Below are 24,770 nucleotides of genomic sequence, written 5' to 3' on the forward strand. Positions count from 1 at the left end.
AAAAATGCAAACACATACTCACCTACTTTTTCAATGAAGGTTGGTACTCCCTTCTAGCTCAACTTCACTAGCAATCACCTCTTAGACAACATATACAATATAGACATAAGTCATTAAAATGACCAAAATACGCCTCATGGGTTCCGTTACTAAATTTTATTATTTCATCTCATTCCTTATGTAAAAATATGAACGTAGGCGAATATTACGCGTAAATTCGAGTCCTTATGCAAAAGTTACGAAAAAAATACATGGCATTGATTAGGTTGTTACACGTTAGTGGCATGATTTTCCTTGCCATTCCATGGTCGTGAAATGAGGCCAACACACACAAAACTCTCGAATTTTCTCAATATAACACTCTATTTTTCATAGTTCTTGAAGACCCTTTTCCCATTCACTTTGTTCCATTTTTATAGGTTCTAACCCATGATTAGAGGTGTTTTATCATCTTCAAACGCTCCACTTAATCCATTAAGTTCTCACTGAAACCAATAAGGATATGATGATTCTTAAGCTTAAAGGAAGGTTTATCTAGGCTAGTTTCCAATTGCACATTCCAAAGTTCCTAAAGCTTGTTCCTAACTTATTGAACACCCCAAATGAATGTTGTTAAACACATGAAATCATAACCAAACTCATTATAAATATCTAATTTGACTATGGAATCCTCAATTCCATTCCATGTTCAAAAATTACCCTTAAGGTTAATAACTACATATTTCAATCTAAGAATGAAGTAATACCATATGTTTTGAGTCAAATCCATTCTAAAAAGTATTCATTCATGCCTATGAACTTCATTTACAAATCAATTGTTTAACTACAAAGGATTATATGGTTTCATCATAATATCCCCAATTTCATTCTCATTCAAGCTTGTTCATGATTCTACCATCATGGATGAGTTTGATCATTCCCATTAGGTTTCTTGTTATCAAACTTAATCTAGGTCAATGAATCCAATCTAATCCAATCTAACATACAAACATGAAATCCCCAATTGAATTTCTAGGGTTCATGAAGGCTTTCACCCAAATCCTCAAATCCATCAATGGAATTATTGGATTGATGTTAGGATCATCAAAACAACTCAAGATAGGTTAGAAGCCAAAACCATAATCAAAGAATGACATAAAATCGTCATTGGGGTTTTAGCCACTTCATAATTTGAATTTTTAGGTTAGAATGAGAAGAATTTATACCTAGGAAGCCATTGATTCCTCTTTCTTTTGCTTGGACATTTAAATCTCCACTTGCAGGAATCCTAGAAGCTCTTTAGAATCAAAATCGCCAGCTCTCTCCCTTTCTCTCAATCACGTTCTTCGCAAGTAAATAGGAGAGAAGATCCATTAACTAGTTTTGAACTTTCCTAACTTGGCACTTTTGGTCCCTCCTTGCAAAAAGGTCTTTCAAAGTAACTCCAAACTAACTTAGAAGCTTCAACTAACTTCCAAAAGGGTCCCTCTCCATCCTAATCTTCACAAACTTAGTTCAAGTTATTAAGTTGGTCAAATCTCTAGTCAAACCTAAGTTTCACCCGATTGTCACAAATGACCCTTTGACTTTTAACATGTTATTATTTTCACTTATAATTTTCTAAATTTCATAAAAATTAATGATATAATTATTCATTGGTGATTTATCTATATAAATCATATTTCATTTATTTACTTTGTTAACTTAAGACTCCGGTCTTAAATTTTAGAATGTGACGGGTTTCATGAAAGTGTAAGTTTTTTATATAAAATTTTAAACAAAGTTTTAACAAAAAAAATAAAACAAATTTATAACTATTTTGTAAATAAGTATAAAAAAATTAAAATTTTTTAAATTCTTATAATTTTTTTCAATAGCTTAATTGTCATGATTTTAACTTAAACGCACAGATGATGACATTCTATAACTTTGATGATCAATTAAGTAAAAAGGTTTTTGTAGAAACGAATAAACCTGAAATAGTTGATCATAATCGAGAAATGAAAATAAAAATAAGAGTTCAATGATTTACTAATCAAGATTTAAACTTAAATAGTTAAATGAATGATTCACTGAAAAAAAATCACTTTCGTACAACTTTTGATTGTTAATAAAATGAAAAAACACATTTCCTAAATTAAAAACTAAAACGACCGAAGCTATCATTTAGCTATTTCCAGTTAAAAGTTATATATACTGATGTCATTGATTGCCTTGTATCTATAAAACATTCCTATAATATTATCAATTTATCATAAACAAACTTATACATATTACATTTAACTCTCTTTAAAAAGATATCATTGATTATCCTCCCAATATAAATTTAAGCAAACGCTCATTTTCATTCTCGTAACCGCTCACTAAATCTCCGACTGCGCTTCCTTCCATCACAAACCGCCATGGCAACCATAACTCCTCCGCTCTTCCTTACCCTTCTCTTCTTCTTCATCTTCTCAGGTACCCATTCACTATCCTTCCTTTTTCTCAATGATTTAATACCATTTGATCTGTTTTCATTCACTCAATCTTCAAATCTTTCGTGTTTTTTTTCTTATAATTCAATAAACCAGTCTCTTCATTTTCATTCACTCTTCTACAGAATCACATTGTTATTCGAATTCTACAGGTAGCATAATATTGGAACCCGCAAATGGACAAGCACCTACACAGGTACAAAAAAACTAGTCGCTCATCACTCATGCATACGAATTTACGAATTTACGAATTTACTAACCCTTTTGTGATTATCGATATTTTTTTTCAGCAAACTTGGTGTGTGGCAAAGCCTTCGGCTTCTGATGTAGAACTTTATAATAACATGTATTACGCTTGCAGTTTTGTGAACTGCGATGTGATACATCCACAAGGTGCTTGTTATGAACCTCAAGTTCTCATCAACCAAGCTTCGGTTGTCATGAACTCGTACTACCAAAAACAAGGAAGAAACTACTGGAATTGCGACTTCAACAAATCTGCTCTCATTACCATTGTCGACCCAAGTAAGCCAAACTCTAAACTATCGACCCAAGTTTGATGATTTGATGATTTGGTTAATAACGATGATCGTTGGTTGTTTTGCAGGCTATGGGAATTGCAAGTTTGACTCGCAGTAGGTGTTTATAGTTTAATTAATATGTGGTTTGGTAATAAGAGCGATGTCTTGAGGCTCATCCATTGTTGTGTTTTCATTAGTTGATGATTGATATTACAACAGTTTCATGTGTTTCTTGTTACTCATGGTTATTGTTATTCATCAATCGATTTCATAATTGTGATTTGCCTTGTTATTTGTGTGTTGAGTGCTGACTAATTTGAATCATGAATGAGCAATTGATGGGAAATTCATGGCAATGGCTAGTGAAAAGAGATGGTTAATGCATGACATCCATCTCATTCCTAAAGTTGATATCCTAGTGTTAAACACGCACATGGAAGTGCAGATACAAACAAGTTTTACTAAAAATGAAATGGTGCATACCAACAAGGAATATAAGGATGGGCCCTATGTCACATTCTTCATGTAACATCAAATTTATAATGTTTTTTATAGATGTGTATTTTTTTTACAATGATTAGGATATTAATTAATCAATAAAATAAAGTAAGTTGGATTAAAGTAAGATGCAAGAGATCATCTTTGAATGTGTTTTTATTATTTGAAGATGTAATAACAAGATAATTTGTTATTCTAAGTGTTTTCTAGGGTTTTATATTATTAGATAAAATAACTAAGAGCTAGGGATGTTATTCAGGTCGGAACTGAACCGAACCGACCCGAACCCGAATAAACTGAAAACCGAATAAGGGTAATTGTATGAACCGAAAACCGAACCAAATAAGCAATACGGGTTCGGTTCGGTTCGTGTATTATTTGGTTCGGTTCGGTTCCGACCCGAATAACCCAAATAACATGTACAAGATGATTAAGGAGCCGAATAACCCGAATAACCCAAATAACATTTACAATGTGATTATAAATATTGTATTTTGTATGACTTTTGTAGCTTATGATAAACACGAATAACACAGATTAACTATTCTTGATACATAAAATGTAAAATCCAACCACCACAATCTTAAGATATAGTTATTAAACAACATATTAAACATTAAATATCCAAAACAGATAAAAAAAACTATCTATAAGTATATAAGTTAAACATTAAACATTACGTAAGTATTTTGGGTAACGATTGATATAACATAAGACCGAATAAGAAATCGTGCAGATGAAAAAAAAATGTGACTTTTCATATTCGGTTCGGTCCATTTGAACCGAATAAGCCCTTATTCGGGTAACCCAGATCGAATAACCCGAAAACCGAATAAGGCTTATTTAATTACCCGAAAACCGAATCGAATTGCTTATTCGGGTCTAATTCGGTTCGGTTCGGTTTGGGTTTTTGGTCCAAATTCTCATCCCTACTAAGAGCAAAGGTTCTTTTGTTCTAACGATTTTGACCATTTGAAGTAGTTTCATTAATAGGTTGTTGCCATTTTAATAAGAATTTTGTTTTTTTGTTAATTTACTATAAATATACATTTTTCTTTTTTATATAATATATTGATCCTCCATACGTTAGTATCGTCTTTTAATAAGAATTTTGTTTTGTTGTTAATTTACTATAAATATGTCTTATTAATTATTTAAATATTCAAAATAATATATATATATATATATATATATATATATATATATATATATATATATATATATATATATATATATATATAAAAGTATAAAAATCTAAAAAAATATATATATCGTGATAGAATTGTGTTGTATTACCATTTATTGAGATTGTAATACTAAGTTGAGACGGAACTCAAGGAGGGCCAACCGGCCAGTTGGGCCAAGGACCCCTTCTTTTTTGTCTTCTAACCACTAGTTATTAATAGAAAACCGGGTGTTTGTTTGCCACGTGTTACGATGGCAACAATATATCGACGAATGATTGGTTGCGTGTGTAAAAATATATACTAACTTAAGTTTATATCATCAATTATATGTGATCAAAGTCATACATAAAAAATTATAAAAATGTAAACAATTTATTTCGAAACATAAACGAATTTATATCGAAATATATATAAAAATAAGTAATTAAGATTTTTTTTATGTTAACAAACGAAAGTTAAAATAATCAAAAACATATTATATGTGTCATAATTAAGGACATATATAACAATAAAGAGAAAAACTTGAAAAAGGTTGAGTCAAACCTAGACAAAAACTCCAATGAATTATATATATTTCGGCAAACATGAAATCTTAGAAAATAAAATGGATAAAATAATATTTTACAAAGTTAAAATTGGAAGGGTAAAACTACAATTTAAGAAGTAGAAAGATTAAAAATTCATTTTACATAATAAAGGGATGCAAAAATAAAAAGGCTAGAAATGATATCTTGCAAAACCAGAAGGGTTAGACAGGCTAGAAATGATGTCTCTTTCCCTTATCTATAAAATATAAATATAAAAACCTATAATATATATATATATATATATATATATATATATATATATATATATATATATATATATATATATATATATATATATATATATATATATATTTAATTTTGTTGAGATGGTAAAACACTAACACTAAAAGAGCTGTTTTTTTACCTTTTAATTTCATAATTAAGAGGCAATATCTTAAACTTTCAGATTCAGACTGTTTTTTGTGTATTATTTTTCGCCTCTTAAAATGAATAATACATCTTATTTTTTCAGAGAATAAACCAAGTCTGAAAACAAAAACAAAAAAAAGACGCGCGTTTAAGGATTCCCTATTTGCCCTAAACAATCGACGCCTCTTCATTTCTTCCCTTGCATCTGCTTGCTTCGGGTATTTCTCCTCAGCATCGGACGACACCAGGTCGCCGCCCACCCTAATCCACAACGACGCTGCAGCCAGCAACATTGCCTTCCTCCGCCGCCTCCATCTACGTGTCGTTCTTCCGCCGACCGCAGCAGCCAACAACAAGGTATCTTCGGTTTATTCTTCTGTTTCTTCATTCTTTCCCTCGGATTCACTGTTTCTTCTTCTACTTCTTCTTTCTTTGTCCTAAAACTTGAACATAAACAACTGAAATTGATAGCACACTGTTTCGTCTTCTATTTCTTCCTTCTTTGCCCTCAAACTTGAACATAAAAAACTAAAATTGTTATGCTATCGGTTGTGCATTTGATGTGTTGGATCATGTTTGTTTTTGGTAGTGATTTTAACAACAAAGTTGTCCTATATGTTGCCCCTCCAGTCTCGATTTGCTATTATAGGTCGATTTAGGGGTTGGAAATTATTGATCAGGTGACTTTATTAGCTGCCATGTGATTAGGTTACTTTTTTGGTTGAGTCTTCCCAACTAATTTAATAGTTACTTCATCCTTCCTCATTAGTTAAATATGTCTTTAGTCAAAAATAGTTAAATATGAGCTAGAAACTTATCTGAATTGTGCATTTGTGTTGTTGAAAATGTGTATTTGTTTCGTTAAATTGTTCATTTGTTTTGTTAAATTGTTGTTGAAAACATGCATTTTTTTTTTGTTGAATTGATCAAAGAAATGGGAGAAAAGAATGATAGAATTAGTTGGAAGGTTGAAGGTGTAGAGAAAATATTTCTAGAAGCTTGTTTACGTGAAGTTAAGGGAGTAGTTTGAAAGCACTATCTTGTAGGAATGTAGCTGAAACACTAAAAGTTGAACATAACTTTATTGCCGACCAAAAACAAATGAAGAGCCGCTATGACTACCTAAAGTCAAAGTTTGGTGCTTTTTTAAAGTTAAAAAACAAAACCGGCAATGTGTACAATTCAACAACCAACGCCTTCAATCTTTCCAAAGAAGAATGGGAACTAGAATCAAAGGTATTTTGTTAATTTATAAAAAATAGATTATCATGTTTAAATAATAAAATATTTTTTCCTAACAGTCAAACAAACATGTGGATTCTTTGAGACGCACCCCACTACCGTACCCTGACCTTTGCACACAGTTGTTTGAAGGCGCGACTACGACAGGCATTCATAGTTGGGGACCAACTTCTACCCTTCCCCGTCCTACACAAGTGTCAAGTCACTATAGTTTGCATGACTTTGATGACATTGATTGCACTCAACAAGAAACTATAGGTCTAAGTGACGAGTCATCCACTCAATCAAAAAAAACAAAAGACTATAGATACGGCAAAGAGTCAAAATAAAAGTAAAGATAACGGTAAAGATAATGGCAAAGATGCATCGAATTCAAGATTGCTTGAAATCGGGGAAGATATTGCCACGGTTGCTAAGATATTTGTGGAGAAGCATGCTTCTTCAAATTTGGGTGCGTGTATGGAAAAGTTGGAGAAGTTAGGATGGGGAATATTTGATCCAAGATACACTACTGTTGTTGCACTTTTTGGTGAAGGTGTGGATAAGAGGCACGTGTGGTTAACCATTGATCCAGTTACTTATGAGAATTGGGTCAAGACTGTTGGAGCACATTATGGAATGTTTCGCTAAGTAGATGGTATGAATGTTTTGATGGGTTTTTTTTTTATAACTAGATGGTTTTTTTTGTCACACCCCCAAACCAAGGATAGCGGAAACATCCAGGGGTGGAGGACTTCATGTACAGTATCATAACAACGAGTATAATAGTGACCATAGCCAGTGGGAACCGTTGATTGAAATGCTAGAAGGGGGTGAATCAAGTTTGTTGGGTTTCAATCGGTGCATCAAACTGATCATCAGTATCAGATGAGACTAATCTCGTTGAACTAAGACCGATACTCAGACACCATCATGTGGTTTTCATTTGCAATTTTAAGATCTAGGAACTTGATTTTGTTGAACTTCGCTAATTCTGAATCGGCGGCGGCTCCCTTCACAGGAAGTGGTGGCGGGATGGCGATCATGTCCGGTGAAGCTCCGGTGTATGATAACGATAAGTGAACGAAACCAGAAGGCGAGTGGAAGAGGTCGGTGGAAAATAAAGTGAAATCGTTTTCCAATTTTCCGTTTTTGATGAGGATTTTGGATATTCAAATCAAAACCAGGGAATTGATGTTCAAGATAATTTCTCACCCTACTTAGCATATATCTCGCACTTTAGAGAAGATTCAATTGTAGAAATGTTAATCGAAGGGTTTCTTTAAAGACTGGATTTTTTCCACCTCCATTGATGGTTTGAGTGGTGTTTGATGAATGTGAACATCAACACACTAATAAATGGTTTGGGTACTTTAGGGTGATGTGGCAGAAATAATTAACGTTCTAATAGGTGATGTGGCAAAAATAGTTGACTTGACAATAAAACCGGCTAAAATAAGTTATGGTGATTAAAAAAGCAAGTCCCTTCCTACTTGGTTCCCTTATTAGGCCAAAAAATAAGTTAAGTGGCTAAAAGGGTAAACCCTAAAAACATTATAGGGCCTATATGTCATTTTCCCAAAATATAACTATGTTTATTATGCCGCATCTTGTAATACTTGTAATAATAAAGGAATCTTACAATTTAATGTCCATTTTTCTGTTATATAATTTTATCACAACAGAAAGCACATGAAAAATATGAAGTCATCAAGGCTTAACACTTGTCTCAACATGTTACAAAGTTTTATGAAAGTTGTAAAGTGTAAATTCGTTTTTACCGTTTTTACACTAATATAGAAAAATCACAGAAAATTCATACAAAATCGAAAACTAGATTTGTAAACTCTGAGAGTTTAGAAAATGTGTCTAGTTTATTCATAATTTTTATTATGATTTTTAGAAGTCTCTAACTGGTGTGAAAACGTTCATATTCACAGACTGGTCCGAATTCTTAGCTACAGTGATAGGCAGTTTTGTAAAAATCACCATAAATTGTAGAAAAAACATGTGAACATGTGAAAGTAGTCATTTTAAAGTTATATACCTGAGCTATTTGTACCTAATACAGTTTAGAAAGATATTAATTCTAAGTTGGTCAAAACAGTTCGTAAATAGGACTCAACATTTCTGATGAAAGTTGTTTTTGAATCTAGTTAAGTTTTTGGTGTATTAACTTGTATTCCCCCCCCCCCCCCCCCCCCCCTTAAAACTTGAAGAAAACATGAAAATGTAGGGGTATGAACTCACCTTGGGTGATTTCAGCAAATGGATGATGAAGAAAAGGAGTTTCCAAGTCAAGAACACTTGGGAGATGTTTGAAGATTTGAAGGTTCTATGAACAAATATGATGATATTTGTGTAAGAAATCCATGTTTTGTGTGAAAGAATGTAAGATAATCAAGTGTAGGATGGAAATACCTACCAAAAGTGAGTGAGAAGCTTAATCATAACCTTGGAGTCTCGAGTTTGAGAGAGAGAGAGAGAGAGAGAGAAAATGAGAGAGGTGTGTTTGTTCTTCTTGGAAAAGAGTGAATAAAGTGGGAGGAGAGGTAAAAACATCCAGCCTTTAATCAAGATTATGAGCTGAAGAAAGAGGGGGAAAGGACAAATAGTTGACTAGGTAATGATGAATAGTGATTGAGTATGGTCTTGGAGTGGGTATGGAGGGTTGCTTGTGTCATAACTTAAAGGTAAAGACAACACTCCACCACCAAATCTTACCCACTAGATTTTATTCTTAGATAAGATTTCCATTAAAATATGTTTAAATTATGAATATGTAGGGTTTTATATGTCAAAATATGAGTTTGGGTGAAAATCCCATGTCAAAATCATGAAAACCGGGCTTAAAACGAAGTTGGGGTCGAAAACCGGGAAAAGGGGCGAAGTCTGCGAAATTTCCGAGTTTAGGGCCGAAGGTTCGGTCCTTAGGTGCTTAGAACCGAGAGGAGGGTTCGGTTGTTGGATGAGAACGGATAGAAGGGCTCGGTCTGAGTCTCGCAAGCAAAGCCGTCAGAAGTAACCGAAAGCGAAATTAGGCGAGAAGCGAAGGGTAGTTCGGTTCTTGTAGGGGGGATTTCGGTCCATGGCAGTTTCGGTCTCCATGAGCTCGGTTCATAGGCTAGTCTCGGTTCTAATGAGTGGTTCGGCTCCTTAAGAGGCTTCGGTTCTATATGGCTGACTTTCCGTTTATCTTCCCGTTTCGAGTTGTTTTTGACTAAATTAAGGGTCGGGATTGCCCCGAGTGATTATAAAAAGTTGAGAGAGATTTTGAGAGAGATTTGGGAGAGATTTCACATATTTGGAGAGATTTCACATACTTATAGAGATTTGGGAGAGATGTCACATACTTTGAGAGATTTAGGAGAGATTTCACATACTTAGAGAGATTTGGTGTAACGACCCAATTTTTACGTCCGAAAATTTCATTTTTAAAATATTACTTTAAAAAAACATTAATAAATGAAAACATTGTTTAAATAAAAAGAAACATTGTTTGTTCACACCATAACACATTGCAACCATGTTCTAAAAAGCCACACCACACATCCCATCAAATATCAGAGTACAGTCCCAGTAATTCTCATAAATGCGGAAACCGAAGAGTGTGTGTATGACGTGCTGCTACCGCGCCGGCTCCTTCCCCTTCGATGCAGAGGTACCTGAAAACAAAACTGTAAACGTAAGCACAAAGCTTAGTGAGTTCCCCCAACGTACCGCATACCATACAAACACATAACATATATATACTGCCAGGCTATTCTGGGGTGCCTGACTACCCGGTACGGCCATTCTGGGGTGCCGACCTACCCGTGTCAAGCCATTCTGGGGTGCTGACCTACCCATACGACCATTCTGGGGTGCCGTCTTACCCGTGTCAAGCCATTCTGGGGTGCTGACTACCCATCGATCCTGACAACCGATCCTCGGGGACTATTTCACCCCTACTACTATGATCACATATAACATAACTAGCCAGCATGCAAACATATCATCACATACTGTCAGACGTAACTGGGGTGTCTGACTACCCTTCGGTCCTAACGACCGAACTTTACTACTATCACAGACAACATATCATGCTAGCATATAACATATCAGGTAATAGCAACTTAGATGATATCACAAAGACAATCATCTACCATACATTTCCTACTGGTGGGTCGGCATTGTGGCCTTAGACCCACCGCTACTGGAAGGTAACTCACCTCAAAGTAGCTGCTGAACTGATCGGAAACTGACTGCCTACTGCTGCCGCTGCTGCTCCGGAAATCCTCCGGCTGCAATTTCCACAATAAACCCAATCAAACATTGCTCACTGACCTTTGGGTAAAATGACCATTTTACCCATGACCATGCCCTAAGTCAAAGTCAGAGTCAACTTTCAGTTGACCCGACTCGTCGAGTTGGCTTTCCAACTCGCCGAGTCCCTATCCAAACGACTGCCCTGAATCCCGATCCTACCCGTCGAGTTAGGCGACGACTCGACGGGTTCACCTTCTTAACCAATATTCAAATCCTTCATCCTACTCGCCGAGTTGTATGAACAACTCGTCGAGTTCATCTTCATCCGATGAACACTTTATGCTAAGACTCGCCGAGTTGTATGAACAACTCGCCGAGTCTGTTCTTGAGCTATGAAGATTGCCTTGGACTCGCCGAGTCAGGGCATTGACTCGCCGAGTCCTAACATGGGTGAGTTCAGCTCCCAACTCACCGAGTCACCCCCTGTGACTCAAGGCTCAACTCGACACATGAAGAAGGGACCAATTCTGAGACTCGCGACCAGACTCGCCGAGTCACCTATGCGACTCGCCGAGTCGTCGCCATGCACTCCTTAAATATACCGATTTGCTCGGTTCCAGGCCATGCCATTCATAGATCTGGACTTCTAGGACACGAATCACACGTAAAGTTTCCAACTTTACGTGTGGATATCCACCAATAAGGATTATAAGGCTCAAAATGTCTCAAAATGGTAGATCTAGGGCTAACAAGCCTTATGGGACCAAAAAGCTAACAGATCTGAGCTCCTGGAGCTCAATCTTACATAGATCCAAAGGCCAAACGCCTTATTACAGCATATAATGAACATGCAACCTTGGGAAAATGACCAATAAGGACCCAAATGAAGTTTTAAGCATAGAATCAAGGGGAAAACGGGTTATACCTCAAAGGAAATGCTGAAATGACACAAGGATGGCTGATCTCCTTCTCCTCTTCTTGATCTACTCCTCTTACACTTCAAAACCTTCAAGGATACACCAAGAGCACCTCAAACTCTCAAGAGAACAAGGGGAAAACGATGTAGGGGGGAGTTCTGGGGTGAATGGGGACGAGTTGGGGCGGAATGAGGGTTTAAATAGGGTGCAAACCCCTGAAACTTAGGGTTTCATCCCACAGCGGGGACTCGCCGAGTCCAGGATATGGACTCGTCGAGTCGCCTACTTAAAACGCGTCCTGAGTCCCGTCCCTACTCGGCGAGTCGGACCCTATGACTCGCCGAGTCTAAGGCTAAATTAGGTCAATGCTCAAATAAAATTCACATACCGGAAACCAGGTGCTACAAATCTCCCCCACTTATTTTAGACTTCGTCCTCGAAGTCTGCTGCCTGATCCTGAAACAGCTCGGGGTAGTGCTCCATCATCTCGTCTACCGGCTCCCAAGTCCACTCTGAACCCTTGCGGTGCTGCCATTGCACCTTCACCAGCTCCACCCTCTTGTTCCTTAAATCCTTCGACTTCCTGTCGAGGATTGCGACTGGGCGCTCGATGTAGTTCAGGCTGTCATCAACCTGAATATCCTCCAAAGGTACTACTGCAGAATCGTCCACTAGGCACTTCCGCAACTGCGAAACATGGAAAGTGCTGTGGATCTGGCTAAGCTCGGCTGGCAGATCCAGCCTGTATGCTACCTTGCCCACCCGGGCTAAGACCCTGAATGGTCCGATGAATCGCGGGCCCAACTTGCCCCGCTTCCTGAATCGGATGACGCCCTTCCACGGCGACACCTTCAGGAGGACCATATCCCCGACCTGGAACTCTAAATCGGATCGACGCTTGTCGGCATAACTTTTCTGTCGACTCTGAGCAGTCTGAAGCCTGCTCCGGACCTGCTGTATCCTCTCAGTTGTCTTGAGCACCACTTCGGTGCTCCCCATAACTCTCTGGCCAACCTCACCCCAGCATATCGGGGTCCTACACCTCCGTCCGTACAACATCTCGAAGGGAGGGCGGTCGATACTCGCGTGATAGCTGTTGTTGTAGGAGAACTCAGCCAAAGGAAGATAGGTATCCCAGCTACCACCGAAATCCAGAACACACGCCCGCAACATGTCCTCCAAAGTCTGGATGGTCCGCTCACTCTGTCCATCTGTCTGCGGGTGAAAGGCGGTGCTGAAATGCAGACGGGTGCCCAACTCGTCATGGAATCTCTTCCAAAACCTGGAAGTAAAACGCACATCCCTGTCCGAGATCACCGATACCGGCACCCCATGTCGTGCCACAATCTCCCTGATATAGATGTCGGCCAATTTCTCGGCCGATATGCTCTCCGGAATCGGAATGAAGTGAGCACTCTTGGTCAGCCTATCCACGATGACCCAAATCGAATCCACTCCACGTGCGGTCCTGGGAAGCTTTGTGATAAAATCCATCGTGATATCTTCCCACTTCCACAGTGGAATGTCCAACGGCTGCATCTTGCCATGCGGCCTCTGATGTTCGGCCTTGACCTTCCTGCAGGTCAAGCACCGCTCGACGTACCACACCACATCCCGCTTCATGCAGGGCCACCAATAGTCTAGACGAAGATCCCTATACATCTTCGTCGCCCCGGGATGAATGGAGAATCGGGACTTGTGCGCCTCCTCCATCAAAATCTGGCGCACGCCCCCGTGATACGGCACCCACACCCTACGGTGTAGTGTCAATAACCCTCGGCTATCATAATCGAAGGAGGAAATCTGACCTACTACGCGCTCGCTCTTCCGATGCTCCTCCTTGATAGCCTCCTGTTGAGCTTCCCGAATCTGCTCCAACAGGGGAGTCACCACAGTCATCCTCAAACAGACGTCCCTGATCGGCGCCGTCTTGCGGCTAAGCGCATCGGCCACCACATTGGCCTTTCCCGGGTGGTAAAGGATCTCGCAATCATAATCCTTCACCACATCCAACCACCGACGCTGCCTCATGTTCAGATTCGGCTGGTCCATGAGGTACCTCAAACTCTTGTGGTCCGTGTAGATGGTACACCGAACCCCATAGAGGTAATGTCGCCAAATCTTGAGGGCAAATACCACCGCCCCCAACTCCAAATCGTGCGTCGGGTAGTTCGCCTCATGAGGCTTGAGCTGCCTCGAAGCGTAAGCAATGACATGCCCCCTTTGCATCAACACCGCGCCCAACCCAGAAGTGGACGCATCGCAATAAACCACGAAATCCTCTACGCCCTCTGGCAGGGCTAAGATCGGCGCCTCACACAATCTCTGTCTCAGCGTCTCAAATGCAGCCTGCTGCTCGGGTCCCCACCGAAAGACCACGGCTTTCTTCGTCAGCCGCATCAGGGGCACGGCTATCTTGGAGAAATCCTGGATAAATCTCCGATAGTAGCCTGCCAATCCTAGGAAGCTCCGAATCTCAGATGGGGACTTCGGAACCTCCCATCTCATCACGGCCTCGACCTTGGCCGGATCGACCAGAATCCCGTTCTGGTTGACGAGGTGCCCCAGAAATTGCACCTCGCGCAACCAAAACTCACACTTGGAGAACTTGGCATACAAGCTCTCCCTCCTCAGGGTCTCTAATACCTCTCTCAAATGCTCCTCATGATCCTCCCGGGTCTTGGAATAAACCAAGATATCATCGATAAAGACTATCACAGACCGATCCAGCATCGGTCTGCATACACGGTTCATGAGGTCCATGAACGCGGCAGGAGCATTGGTGAGCCCAAACGGCATCACCACAAACTCGTAATGGCCATAGCGCGTCCGAAACGCGGTCTTCTGCATATCCTCCTCCCTGACCCTCATCTGATGATAACCCGAACGCAAATCAATCTTGGAAAACCAAGATGCGCCCTGAAGCTGGTCAAAGAGGTCATCAATCCTCGGAAGCGGGTAACGGTTCTTCACCGTTACCTTGTTCAGCTCCCGATAATCTATACACATCCGATGCGACCCATCCTTCTTCTTCACAAACAGAATCGGGGCTCCCCAGGGCGAACTGCTCGGCCGAATAAATCCCTTGTCCAGCAGCTCCTGCAGCTGCGTGGACAACTCCTGCATCTCGGGAGGAGCCAACCGATACGGTGCTTTGGCTATCGGAGCCGCACCGGGAACGAGGTCAATCCTGAACTCCACCTGTCGCTCCGGAGGTATCCCAGGTAGTTCCTCCGGAAAAACATCAGCAAAATCTCGAACCACCGGGACCTCGCTCACGGTCGCATTACCCGCCTCCCGGGTGTCCATCACGTACGCGACATAACCCGCGCATCCCTGCTGAAGGTAGCGCCTAGCCCTCGCTGCTGAACATACAGTGGGTCCACACTGCGGCCGCTCTCCATGAATCACCAACTCTCCCCCACTTGGGGTCTTGACTCGCACTAGCTGCTATGCGCAATCTATCACTGCCCCATTAGGGCTCAACCAGTCCATACCAATAATCACCTTGTTCCCACGCAATGGAATGGGAACCAAGTCTACCAGGTAACACTCCTCAAACAGTCGCAGGACACAATCTCGAAACACCCTCGATGCTCGCACCGATCGATCATCGGCAATCTCTACCTCTAACGGGCAATCTAACTCGCCTGAAGTCTCATGAAATCTCTTGCTAAGAGCAAGAGAAACGAACGATCGGGATGCACCCGAGTCGAACAATACCTGAACCGGGATGCCGTTCACATGGAACGATCCTAATACACATGCATACACACAGAGCACATATCAATATCATAACAACGAAAAATAAAAGATAGAAGGAAGAAATCATACCCGTCACCACATCGGGCGCGGCGCGTGCCTCCTCGGCAGTCAACTGAAATGCCCGACTCCTCACCACTGGAGCCTCTGCCTTGCCCTGACGGCCATCCGTGATCCGCAGGGTCGCTGGAGCTGGCGCCTTCACTGGCGCTGAAGCTGTCAACATGGGGCAATTGGCCTTCTTGTGGCCCCTCTGGTTGCAGTGGAAACACAGCAACTCCGATGTCTGAATAACGGTCGCAGGAGCAGTGCAATCTCTGCTGATATGCCCAAACTTGCCGCACTTGTAGCAGCCTGACGATCCCATCCTGCACGCCCCCTCGTGCGGCCTGCCGCACCTCCTGCAGCGGCTCGGTCCCGACTGGCCTTTCGGCCTCCCATCTGATCCCTTGGGCTTCTTCCCCGAAGCCCCTGATGCCTGACCATCCTCAAGTTTCCGTTTCCGGATGTGCTCCAAATCTATCTCTCTCTCTCTAGCCCTGGCGATCATGGAGTCCAGGGTAGGGCAAGCCGAAAAGCTAACATGCTCCCGAATGTCAGCTCGTAGCATGTCGTGGTAACGAGTCCTCCTCATATCCTCGTCACCTGCATACTGGGGCACCAATAAAGCCCTCTCCCGAAATTTGGCGGTGATCTCCGCCACAGTCTCTGTCGTCTGCCTCATATCTAAGAACTCCCTGGCCAGCTGCTGAAGCTCGACCGCTGGCGCAAACTCTGCCCTGAACCTAGTCACGAAGTCAGACCAGGTCATTGCCTCGACAGCCGAGGCTCCCATCGAGTCACCCACTGACTCCCACCAATCTCGGGCCCGGTCCCGTAAACACCCTGCTGCGTACCTCACCTTCGACCCCTCGGGACAGAAGCTGATCAACTGGGCGGACTCGATATCCGCGATCCACCGCCTGGCGACAATGGGGTCCTTCACCCCATGGAAATCCGGCGCACCACTGCTCCTGAAGTCCTTGAAGGACAGTGTGCGAGATCCTGACTGGCTAGAGGCCAAGTCGCTCCTGAATGCCCGTAGGCGATCCTCCATCATCTCCATGATCCCTTCCTTGATCGACCCAAAGATGATGGGGGTCGACTCAAGGATGCCCCTAGTGATCTCCGACGTGATGAACTCACGTAGCCTCTCCTCAATCGGCTCGGTGCCGGATCCCGAACCTGACCCCTCTCCTGACCCGCCATCTGTCGGTCTCGATCGAAGTACCACCATTCTGCAAAACATCAATAATAATCATTAGTGGTACTGCTACTTCCTGAGGGATCTCAACTACTTACAGGTTCCTTGGTCTCGTCTTGGCCTTCCTCGGCTCGGGTACGGATCCTCTGCTTTCAGTAGTACGGGCCCATACTACCTTCCACATCTATCCGTACCTTCTTCGAGGAATTCCTCGACTCCACCAACTCCCCTCTACTACTGCTACTCTCCGATATTCTCACCCTAGGCTTGCCCTAGGGAGAACTCAAGTTCGACACAACTGGTCCTCAGCTGCTGTAGGTCTCCTCATAATGCCAGTTAGCCACCACCTAAACACCATCACATGTAATGAGGATTAGATAATCCTTCAAGTAAAAGATCCGTCCCTACAACGGTTGGACTCAAACAAGAGCTGCGCAATAGGGCCAGTTCAACACTTTGGGATTATTCAACCCTGATTACATGTGGTGTGACGTGTTTACCTAGTGGCTCACTCCCATTACTCAGAATCCCACCAAGCACGAAGCAAGCAGCATTCGGATAAGGAAAAACAGACTCAAGCCAAAACTGTTCTTAGAACAAGAAACGACACTTAACATAGGATGCTAAGCTCATACTATCAGGCATAACCTAAACAGGCTACCCTACTGCTGTCTACTCAATTCTAACATGCAATATTCAATAAGCTGGAACAAATAAACAGGCACATAAGGCATCACTCCTAGATCCTTAGCCTATTCTAGCATGCAATATTCATAAAGCTGATAAACATAACATAAACTTGTATGGGTACTATGGGGAATACTTACTTGAGCTCGGCCGGTTGCGCACGTCACACACTTTACTTTTTCTCGTGACTCTTTTCCGGTTTTAAAGAATAATTTCTTTTGGAAAAATCTTTCAATCCCTCGGTTTGAGTCCAAACACTCCCGAAGGCGTGTCCGAATCCCTCAAACCAGGGCTCTGATACCAACTTGTAACGACCCAATTTTTACGTCCGAAAATTTCATTTTTAAAATATTACTTTAAAAAAACATTAATAAATGAAAACATTGTTTAAATAAAAAGAAACATTGTTTGTTCACACCATAACACATTGCAACCATGTTCTAAAAAGCCACACCACACATCCCATCAAATATCAGAGTACAGTCCCAGTAATTCTCATAAATGCGGAAACCGAAGAGTGTGTGTATGACGTGCTGCTACCGCGCCGGCTCCTTCCCCTTCGATGCAGAGGTACCTGAAAACAAAACTGTAAACGTAAGCACAAAGCTTAGTGAGTTCCCCCAACGTACCGCATACCATACAAACACATAACATATATATACTGCCAGGCTATTCTGGGGTGCCTGACTACCCGGTACGGCCATTCTGGGGTGCCGACCTACCCGTGTCAAGCCATTCTGGGGTGCTGACCTACCCATACGACCATTCTGGGGTGCCGTCTTACCCGTGTCAAGCCATTCTGGGGTGCTGACTACCCATCGATCCTGACAACCGATCCTCGGGGACTATTTCACCCCTACTACTATGATCACATATAACATAACTAGCCAGCATGCAAACATATCATCACATACTGTCAGACGTAACTGGGGTGTCTGACTACCCTTCGGTCCTAACGACCGAACTTTACTACTATCACAGACAACATATCATGCTAGCATATAACATATCAGGTAATAGCAACTTAGATGATATCACAAAGACAATCATCTACCATACATTTCCTACTGGTGGGTCGGCATTGTGGCCTTAGACCCACCGCTACTGGAAGGTAACTCACCTCAAAGTAGCTGCTGAACTGATCGGAAACTGACTGCCTACTGCTGCCGCTGCTGCTCCGGAAATCCTCCGGCTGCAATTTCCACAATAAACCCAATCAAACATTGCTCACTGACCTTTGGGTAAAATGACCATTTTACCCATGACCATGCCCTAAGTCAAAGTCAGAGTCAACTTTCAGTTGACCCGACTCGTCGAGTTGGCTTTCCAACTCGCCGAGTCCCTATCCAAACGACTGCCCTGAATCCCGATCCTACCCGTCGAGTTAGGCGACGACTCGACGGGTTCACCTTCTTAACCAATATTCAAATCCTTCATCCTACTCGCCGAGTTGTATGAACAACTCGTCGAGTTCATCTTCATCCGATGAACACTTTATGCTAAGACTCGCCGAGTTGTATGAACAACTCGCCGAGTCTGTTCTTGAGCTATGAAGATTGCCTTGGACTCGCCGAGTCAGGGCATTGACTCGCCGAGTCCTAACATGGGTGAGTTCAGCTCCCAACTCACCGAGTCACCCCCTGTGACTCAAGGCTCAACTCGACACATGAAGAAGGGACCAATTCTGAGACTCGCGACCAGACTCGCCGAGTCACCTATGCGACTCGCCGAGTCGTCGCCATGCACTCCTTAAATATACCGATTTGCTCGGTTCCAGGCCATGCCATTCATAGATCTGGACTTCTAGGACACGAATCACACGTAAAGTTTCCAACTTTACGTGTGGATATCCACCAATAAGGATTATAAGGCTCAAAATGTCTCAAAATGGTAGATCTAGGGCTAACAAGCCTTATGGGACCAAAAAGCTAACAGATCTGAGCTCCTGGAGCTCAATCTTACATAGATCCAAAGGCCAAACGCCTTATTACAGCATATAATGAACATGCAACCTTGGGAAAATGACCAATAAGGACCCAAATGAAGTTTTAAGCATAGAATCAAGGGGAAAACGGGTTATACCTCAAAGGAAATGCTGAAATGACACAAGGATGGCTGATCTCCTTCTCCTCTTCTTGATCTACTCCTCTTACACTTCAAAACCTTCAAGGATACACCAAGAGCACCTCAAACTCTCAAGAGAACAAGGGGAAAACGATGTAGGGGGGAGTTCTGGGGTGAATGGGGACGAGTTGGGGCGGAATGAGGGTTTAAATAGGGTGCAAACCCCTGAAACTTAGGGTTTCATCCCACAGCGGGGACTCGCCGAGTCCAGGATATGGACTCGTCGAGTCGCCTACTTAAAACGCGTCCTGAGTCCCGTCCCTACTCGGCGAGTCGGACCCTATGACTCGCCGAGTCTAAGGCTAAATTAGGTCAATGCTCAAATAAAATTCACATACCGGAAACCAGGTGCTACATTTGGGAGAGATTTCGCATACTTGGAGAGATTTGGGAGAGATTTCACATACTTGGAGAGATTTCACATACTTAGAGAGATTTGGGAGAGATTTCACATACTTGGAGAGATTTAGGAGAAATTTCACATACTTGGAGAGATTTGGGAGAGATTTCACATACTTGGAGGGATTTCACATACTTAGAGAGATTTAGGAGAGATTGAGATAGAGAGAGATAGATAAAGAGAGATAGAGAGAGAGAGAGACTTCGTTTTTGACCTTTTTGGATGTTTGGCTTCGTAACACAAGGTTCGAACACCCCGTTAAGCCTCGTTATGATTATTATATGCCCCCGAAGGGTATGGAATAATGTTTTATCGAATAGTTTCATCACTTACCCCGATTAGGGTTTAGAATTTCTGAACATACGAACTTTCCAAGTGATAACTCCTTATTAAATTAGCGAGTTGTACAGTAGTAACATAATGTAAACCTTAATATACAAGGTTAATTGAGTTGATCGGTTCGACTTGTTGACTTTATTTGACTTTGACTTGACTGAAAATTGACGGTTGTCACATTTTTGGATTATTTGATGTTTGGTTTGAACTAGATTATTATATGACATGAATGACTTGATGTTTTGGATTACTAGATTTTTATATGACATAAATGACTTTATGTTTTGGATTAATTTTTATGTTATATGTTGTTAATATAATTGTTATGTATTTTCAAAATAACAGATTGCTTATGGATTCGGATGAAGAAATTGCATTTTTCATTTTACTATGTTGCTATTGGTTGAATCTAGCAACCAATAGAATTGGAAGGGAAATTGATAACGATTCGGAAATGACCGGTCATCAACATACACAAGAATTGTTACATGGAACTTCTACACAATATCATGAGTTGATGTGTCTTTCACGTGAAGCGTATGTACTTTTATGCAATCATTTTACACGAAACAATTGGTTGCAAAGTAGTAGGCATATAAGCGTTGAAGAAAAGATGGTTATGTTCTTGACAACTATAGCACATAATAAACGGTTCAGGATTATCAAACGAAGGTTTCAACACTCCACAGAAACAATGCATAGATGCTTTCATGAGATGCTAAATGTAATGATGATTTTTACAAAAGAAGTTATAGTGCCAATGAATTCTAATGCAACCGTCAATTCCTCAGAGAGACGTCGTAGGCTAAAAGAAATCTTTCCTAGAGCAATAGGTGCGTTAGATGGAACTCTTGTACATGCAGTCGTGCCTGCTGATCAACAAACTCGCTACAGGGGAAGAGGAAAAGGTGAATGTTTTCAAAATGTTTTAGGAATTTGTGATTTTAATATGATATTCACATTCGTATGGGCCGGTTGGGAGGGTATAACACATGATTCGCGAGTTTTGAAAGAAGTTGTATGTAACCCGACTTCAGGCTTTCCGTTCCCTCCTCCAGGTTTGTAATTCTTTTTAAATTTATTCTAAAATACGATTTTAAATTTCTATATATAATACTTCCTTCACTCATGTGTATAGATAAATATTACCTTTTCGATGTTGTATACACCAACACTCGTGGATTTATGACTACTTACCGCAACACGAGGTATTGATTAGTCGATTATCAATGGCGACGTGCGTTAACTAAGGAAGAAAATTTCAATTATGCACATGCACAACTCATATATGTTATTGAACGTGCTTATGGTGTTTTGAATGCGAGATTCCCAATCCTAAAGCGAATGACTCCTTTTCCTTTTTCAGTACAAAGAGATATAGTTGTTGCTTGTTTTGCATTCCACAATTTCATAAGAAAATGCGATATTCATGATGAGTTATTTATGGCGTTCGTGGAGAACAATGCTCAAGCACAAGGGGGAGAGAATGATGCACAAAACGTACACGATATGGAATGGGGTTCACAAGGCAATGAATACATGGATAATTTGCATGACCAAATTGCGAATCAATTGGGGTAAAATTAAATTTGTAGGATTTTATTTGGATTTTAGTATGATTTTGTGGATTTAAAAATATTTATGTTTGATTTGGATTTGTGTTTAATTTTGATTTATGCTAAATTTGGATTTTATATGGTGTTTATATTTTTTTAATACATATTTAAGAAATTTATTAGGTTATTTTCTAAACAAACAGTTGAGTTCAATAAAAAATAAAATAGAAGGGTAAAATGGTCATTTTGATAATTCAGCACAGCAATTTAGAGGTTTCAACCAAACAGCATGTTAAACATTCAGCTCTTAAAATTGCAAACCCTCTTAGAAATTCAGATTTTTTAAAAATTTAAATCCTGCTAAATAGCCCATAGGCCCACCAGTGGGGCAATGGACCCCTTCTTTTTTGCCTTCTAACCACTAGTTACTAGTAGAAAACAAATTGTTTGTCTGTCGTATGTTACAATGGTGTTAATATAACTGACGAATATTTGGTTACGTGTGTAAAATACATAAAGTAAGTTAGACATGTGTAGGTAAATGTCGCAACATACATATTCCCACAAAAGCTAAGACCAAAATGAAATTGAATTTTAATCATTGTATTGATAAAAGTTAGATGCATTTGAATTTATTGGTAGATAAATATTTAAGGTAGTACCATTGACTAACTCAAGTTTATATAATCATGCGAAAACGTATTATATGTGAACAAAGTCATACGTAGAAAAGATACAAAAAAAACACAAAAACTTATACAAAATTTATGTCAAAACATAAAGAAACTTGAATTTATACTGAAATGTATATAAATATAAGTAATTAGATTTTTTTAAAAACTTAATGAATAGGAGTTAAAATAATAAGAAACATATTATATGTAATCTGATAAAAATAAAGAGAAACTTAAAAAGAAGATTAAGTCAAACAAAGAAAGAAAATAATATTTTATAAAGTTAAATTCAGAAAATAAAACTCACAGATACAGATTTAAAATGTCATTTTACCTAATAAAGAGGTGCAAAAGATAAGTAATGGTCAGGATCTTGATACAAATTGAATTCCTATTTCAAGAGTTCAAATTTACATTGTATGTAAAAGATTCTTGATATTAAATAATATAAGAACATATAAGAAAACAATTTGTTAATACAAATCGAATTCTTGAAATCATTTTAAAAAATCTCAAAATATTTACTTATTCTAAAAAAAAGTTATATTAGCCAAATACAAAGTAACAATGAGAACCTTGTAGTGTTCTACAATTATGCTGTGATTAGCCAATTTTTGCTGATCGAGAAAGATAATTGTAATTAAACTTGCTTTTAAAGTTGAGCATAATTGATATACATGTTCCAATTCAATTAAAAAATTTTGTTTTATAAGCCATTCGATAATAATATATCGACAAAACTGTAAAAAAAAGGTTCCTGTGCTGTGTATATCTTTAAGGAAATGTTCGATCCGTTAAATCAAGATTATTAAAAATGGGATTTTGATTGTAGAATTGTACGATTCTACGATCCAACATCTGTATTTCGATTACAATCTTAGCAAACTCATTTTTAGGTAGAATCCTAGTAGAATCGTAAAATCAGATTGTGGAATTATAAAGTCGTAAGCGTTTCGATTCTACCTAGGTTGGTTAACCAGCTTTCCTTCTCGTTTGATCGTTTGACTCTAATTACATGAGTATAGTTCTAAAACTCTAAAAGGAAACAACAAACAGAAAGCAAGATTGATGTAGTTGAACTTCTGAAGTTTCAAAACTGAATTGCTCAAAAGAGATGAATATGAAATATAATTTCATGATTTGTAAATAACTAAATATACTCGTCGCTTTATTTATTTATTTATTTTTCATTTTAACATAATTGTTCAGCCATTTTAGACATATTTAAGATAGAAATAACATGAACAAAATATTCCAATAAATTATTAAAAAAAATCAATCGTCATATTGTATATATAATGTTTTTGGCATTCTATGATGATTTGGAAATTGAATACTAGGGACATAACTGATGATTAACAAGAATGATTGTTTATTTTTGATATTATTTTCTAGATATCCGAATGAAAACTAACTAAAACTAGCAGGCAAATAATTCCATGGTAGAATTTTACGATTTTGATTCGATTTTACGATCACGATTTTGTAAACCCGAAAACAATTCTATGTAGAATATCGATTTTGCAAACCTTACTTTAGATTTTTTAGATTTTTGAGCAAATTCGCTTATAGTTTTAGTCAATTGAAAAGACTAAAATGCCCTCATTATGTATTTTTTATGTTTTTTTTATTTAGTTTGAACCTCTCTCAAATATCTTCCCTTGTTGTCAAAGTAGGGACAACATATATCAGCTCTCTCTCTCTCTCTCTCTCTCTCTCTCTCTCTCTCTCTCTCTCTCTCTCTCTCTCTCTCTCTCTCTCTCTCTCTCAACAAATATCTTGCTTCCCTCCCTCCCTTCTCTCAAAGTAGGTACGACATATATCATCCCTAACCTCAAATTCCTATGCCAAATGATAACTTAAGCTTTTATTTTATGATTGTAGTGTTTATGAATACTCACAAGTGACCAAAATCCGTCATTAGAAAGCATTAGTGTTGATTAACCATTGTGCACATCAAACCTCAAAACAAAATACAAAGAAA

General features: G+C 39.7%; 1 protein-coding gene across 1 annotated transcript; it reads left to right on the forward strand.

The window, feature by feature from the left end:
- The first annotated feature begins 2,246 nt into the window (after positions 1-2,246).
- Positions 2,247-3,259, forward strand: LOC111895076 (glucan endo-1,3-beta-D-glucosidase). The gene is made up of 4 exons (XM_023891193.3): positions 2,247-2,439; positions 2,609-2,652; positions 2,747-2,981; positions 3,064-3,259. Exons 1-4 carry the CDS (start codon positions 2,382-2,384, stop codon positions 3,093-3,095), a joined length of 369 nt encoding a protein of 122 aa, XP_023746961.1. The 5' UTR covers positions 2,247-2,381; the 3' UTR covers positions 3,096-3,259.
- Positions 3,260-24,770: the final 21,511 nt, after the last annotated feature.

The sequence above is a fragment of the Lactuca sativa genome, chromosome 1, assembly GCF_002870075.4.
Source record: "Lactuca sativa cultivar Salinas chromosome 1, Lsat_Salinas_v11, whole genome shotgun sequence".
In the NCBI taxonomy this organism is placed as follows: Eukaryota; Viridiplantae; Streptophyta; class Magnoliopsida; order Asterales; family Asteraceae; genus Lactuca; species Lactuca sativa.

What these genes read in the sequence shown, in the direction of transcription:
- LOC111895076 (XM_023891193.3), top strand. Translation starts at nt 2,382, where the DNA reads ATGGCAACCATAACTCCTCCGCTCTTCCTTACCCTTCTCTTCTTCTTC. An exon ending in ATGGACAAGCACCTACACAG is followed by an intron (nt 2,653 to 2,746) that starts GTACAAAAAAAC and finishes ATTTTTTTTCAG; the next exon opens with CAAACTTGGTGTGTGGCAAA. An exon ending in CATTACCATTGTCGACCCAA is followed by an intron (nt 2,982 to 3,063) that starts GTAAGCCAAACT and finishes GTTGTTTTGCAG; the next exon opens with GCTATGGGAATTGCAAGTTT.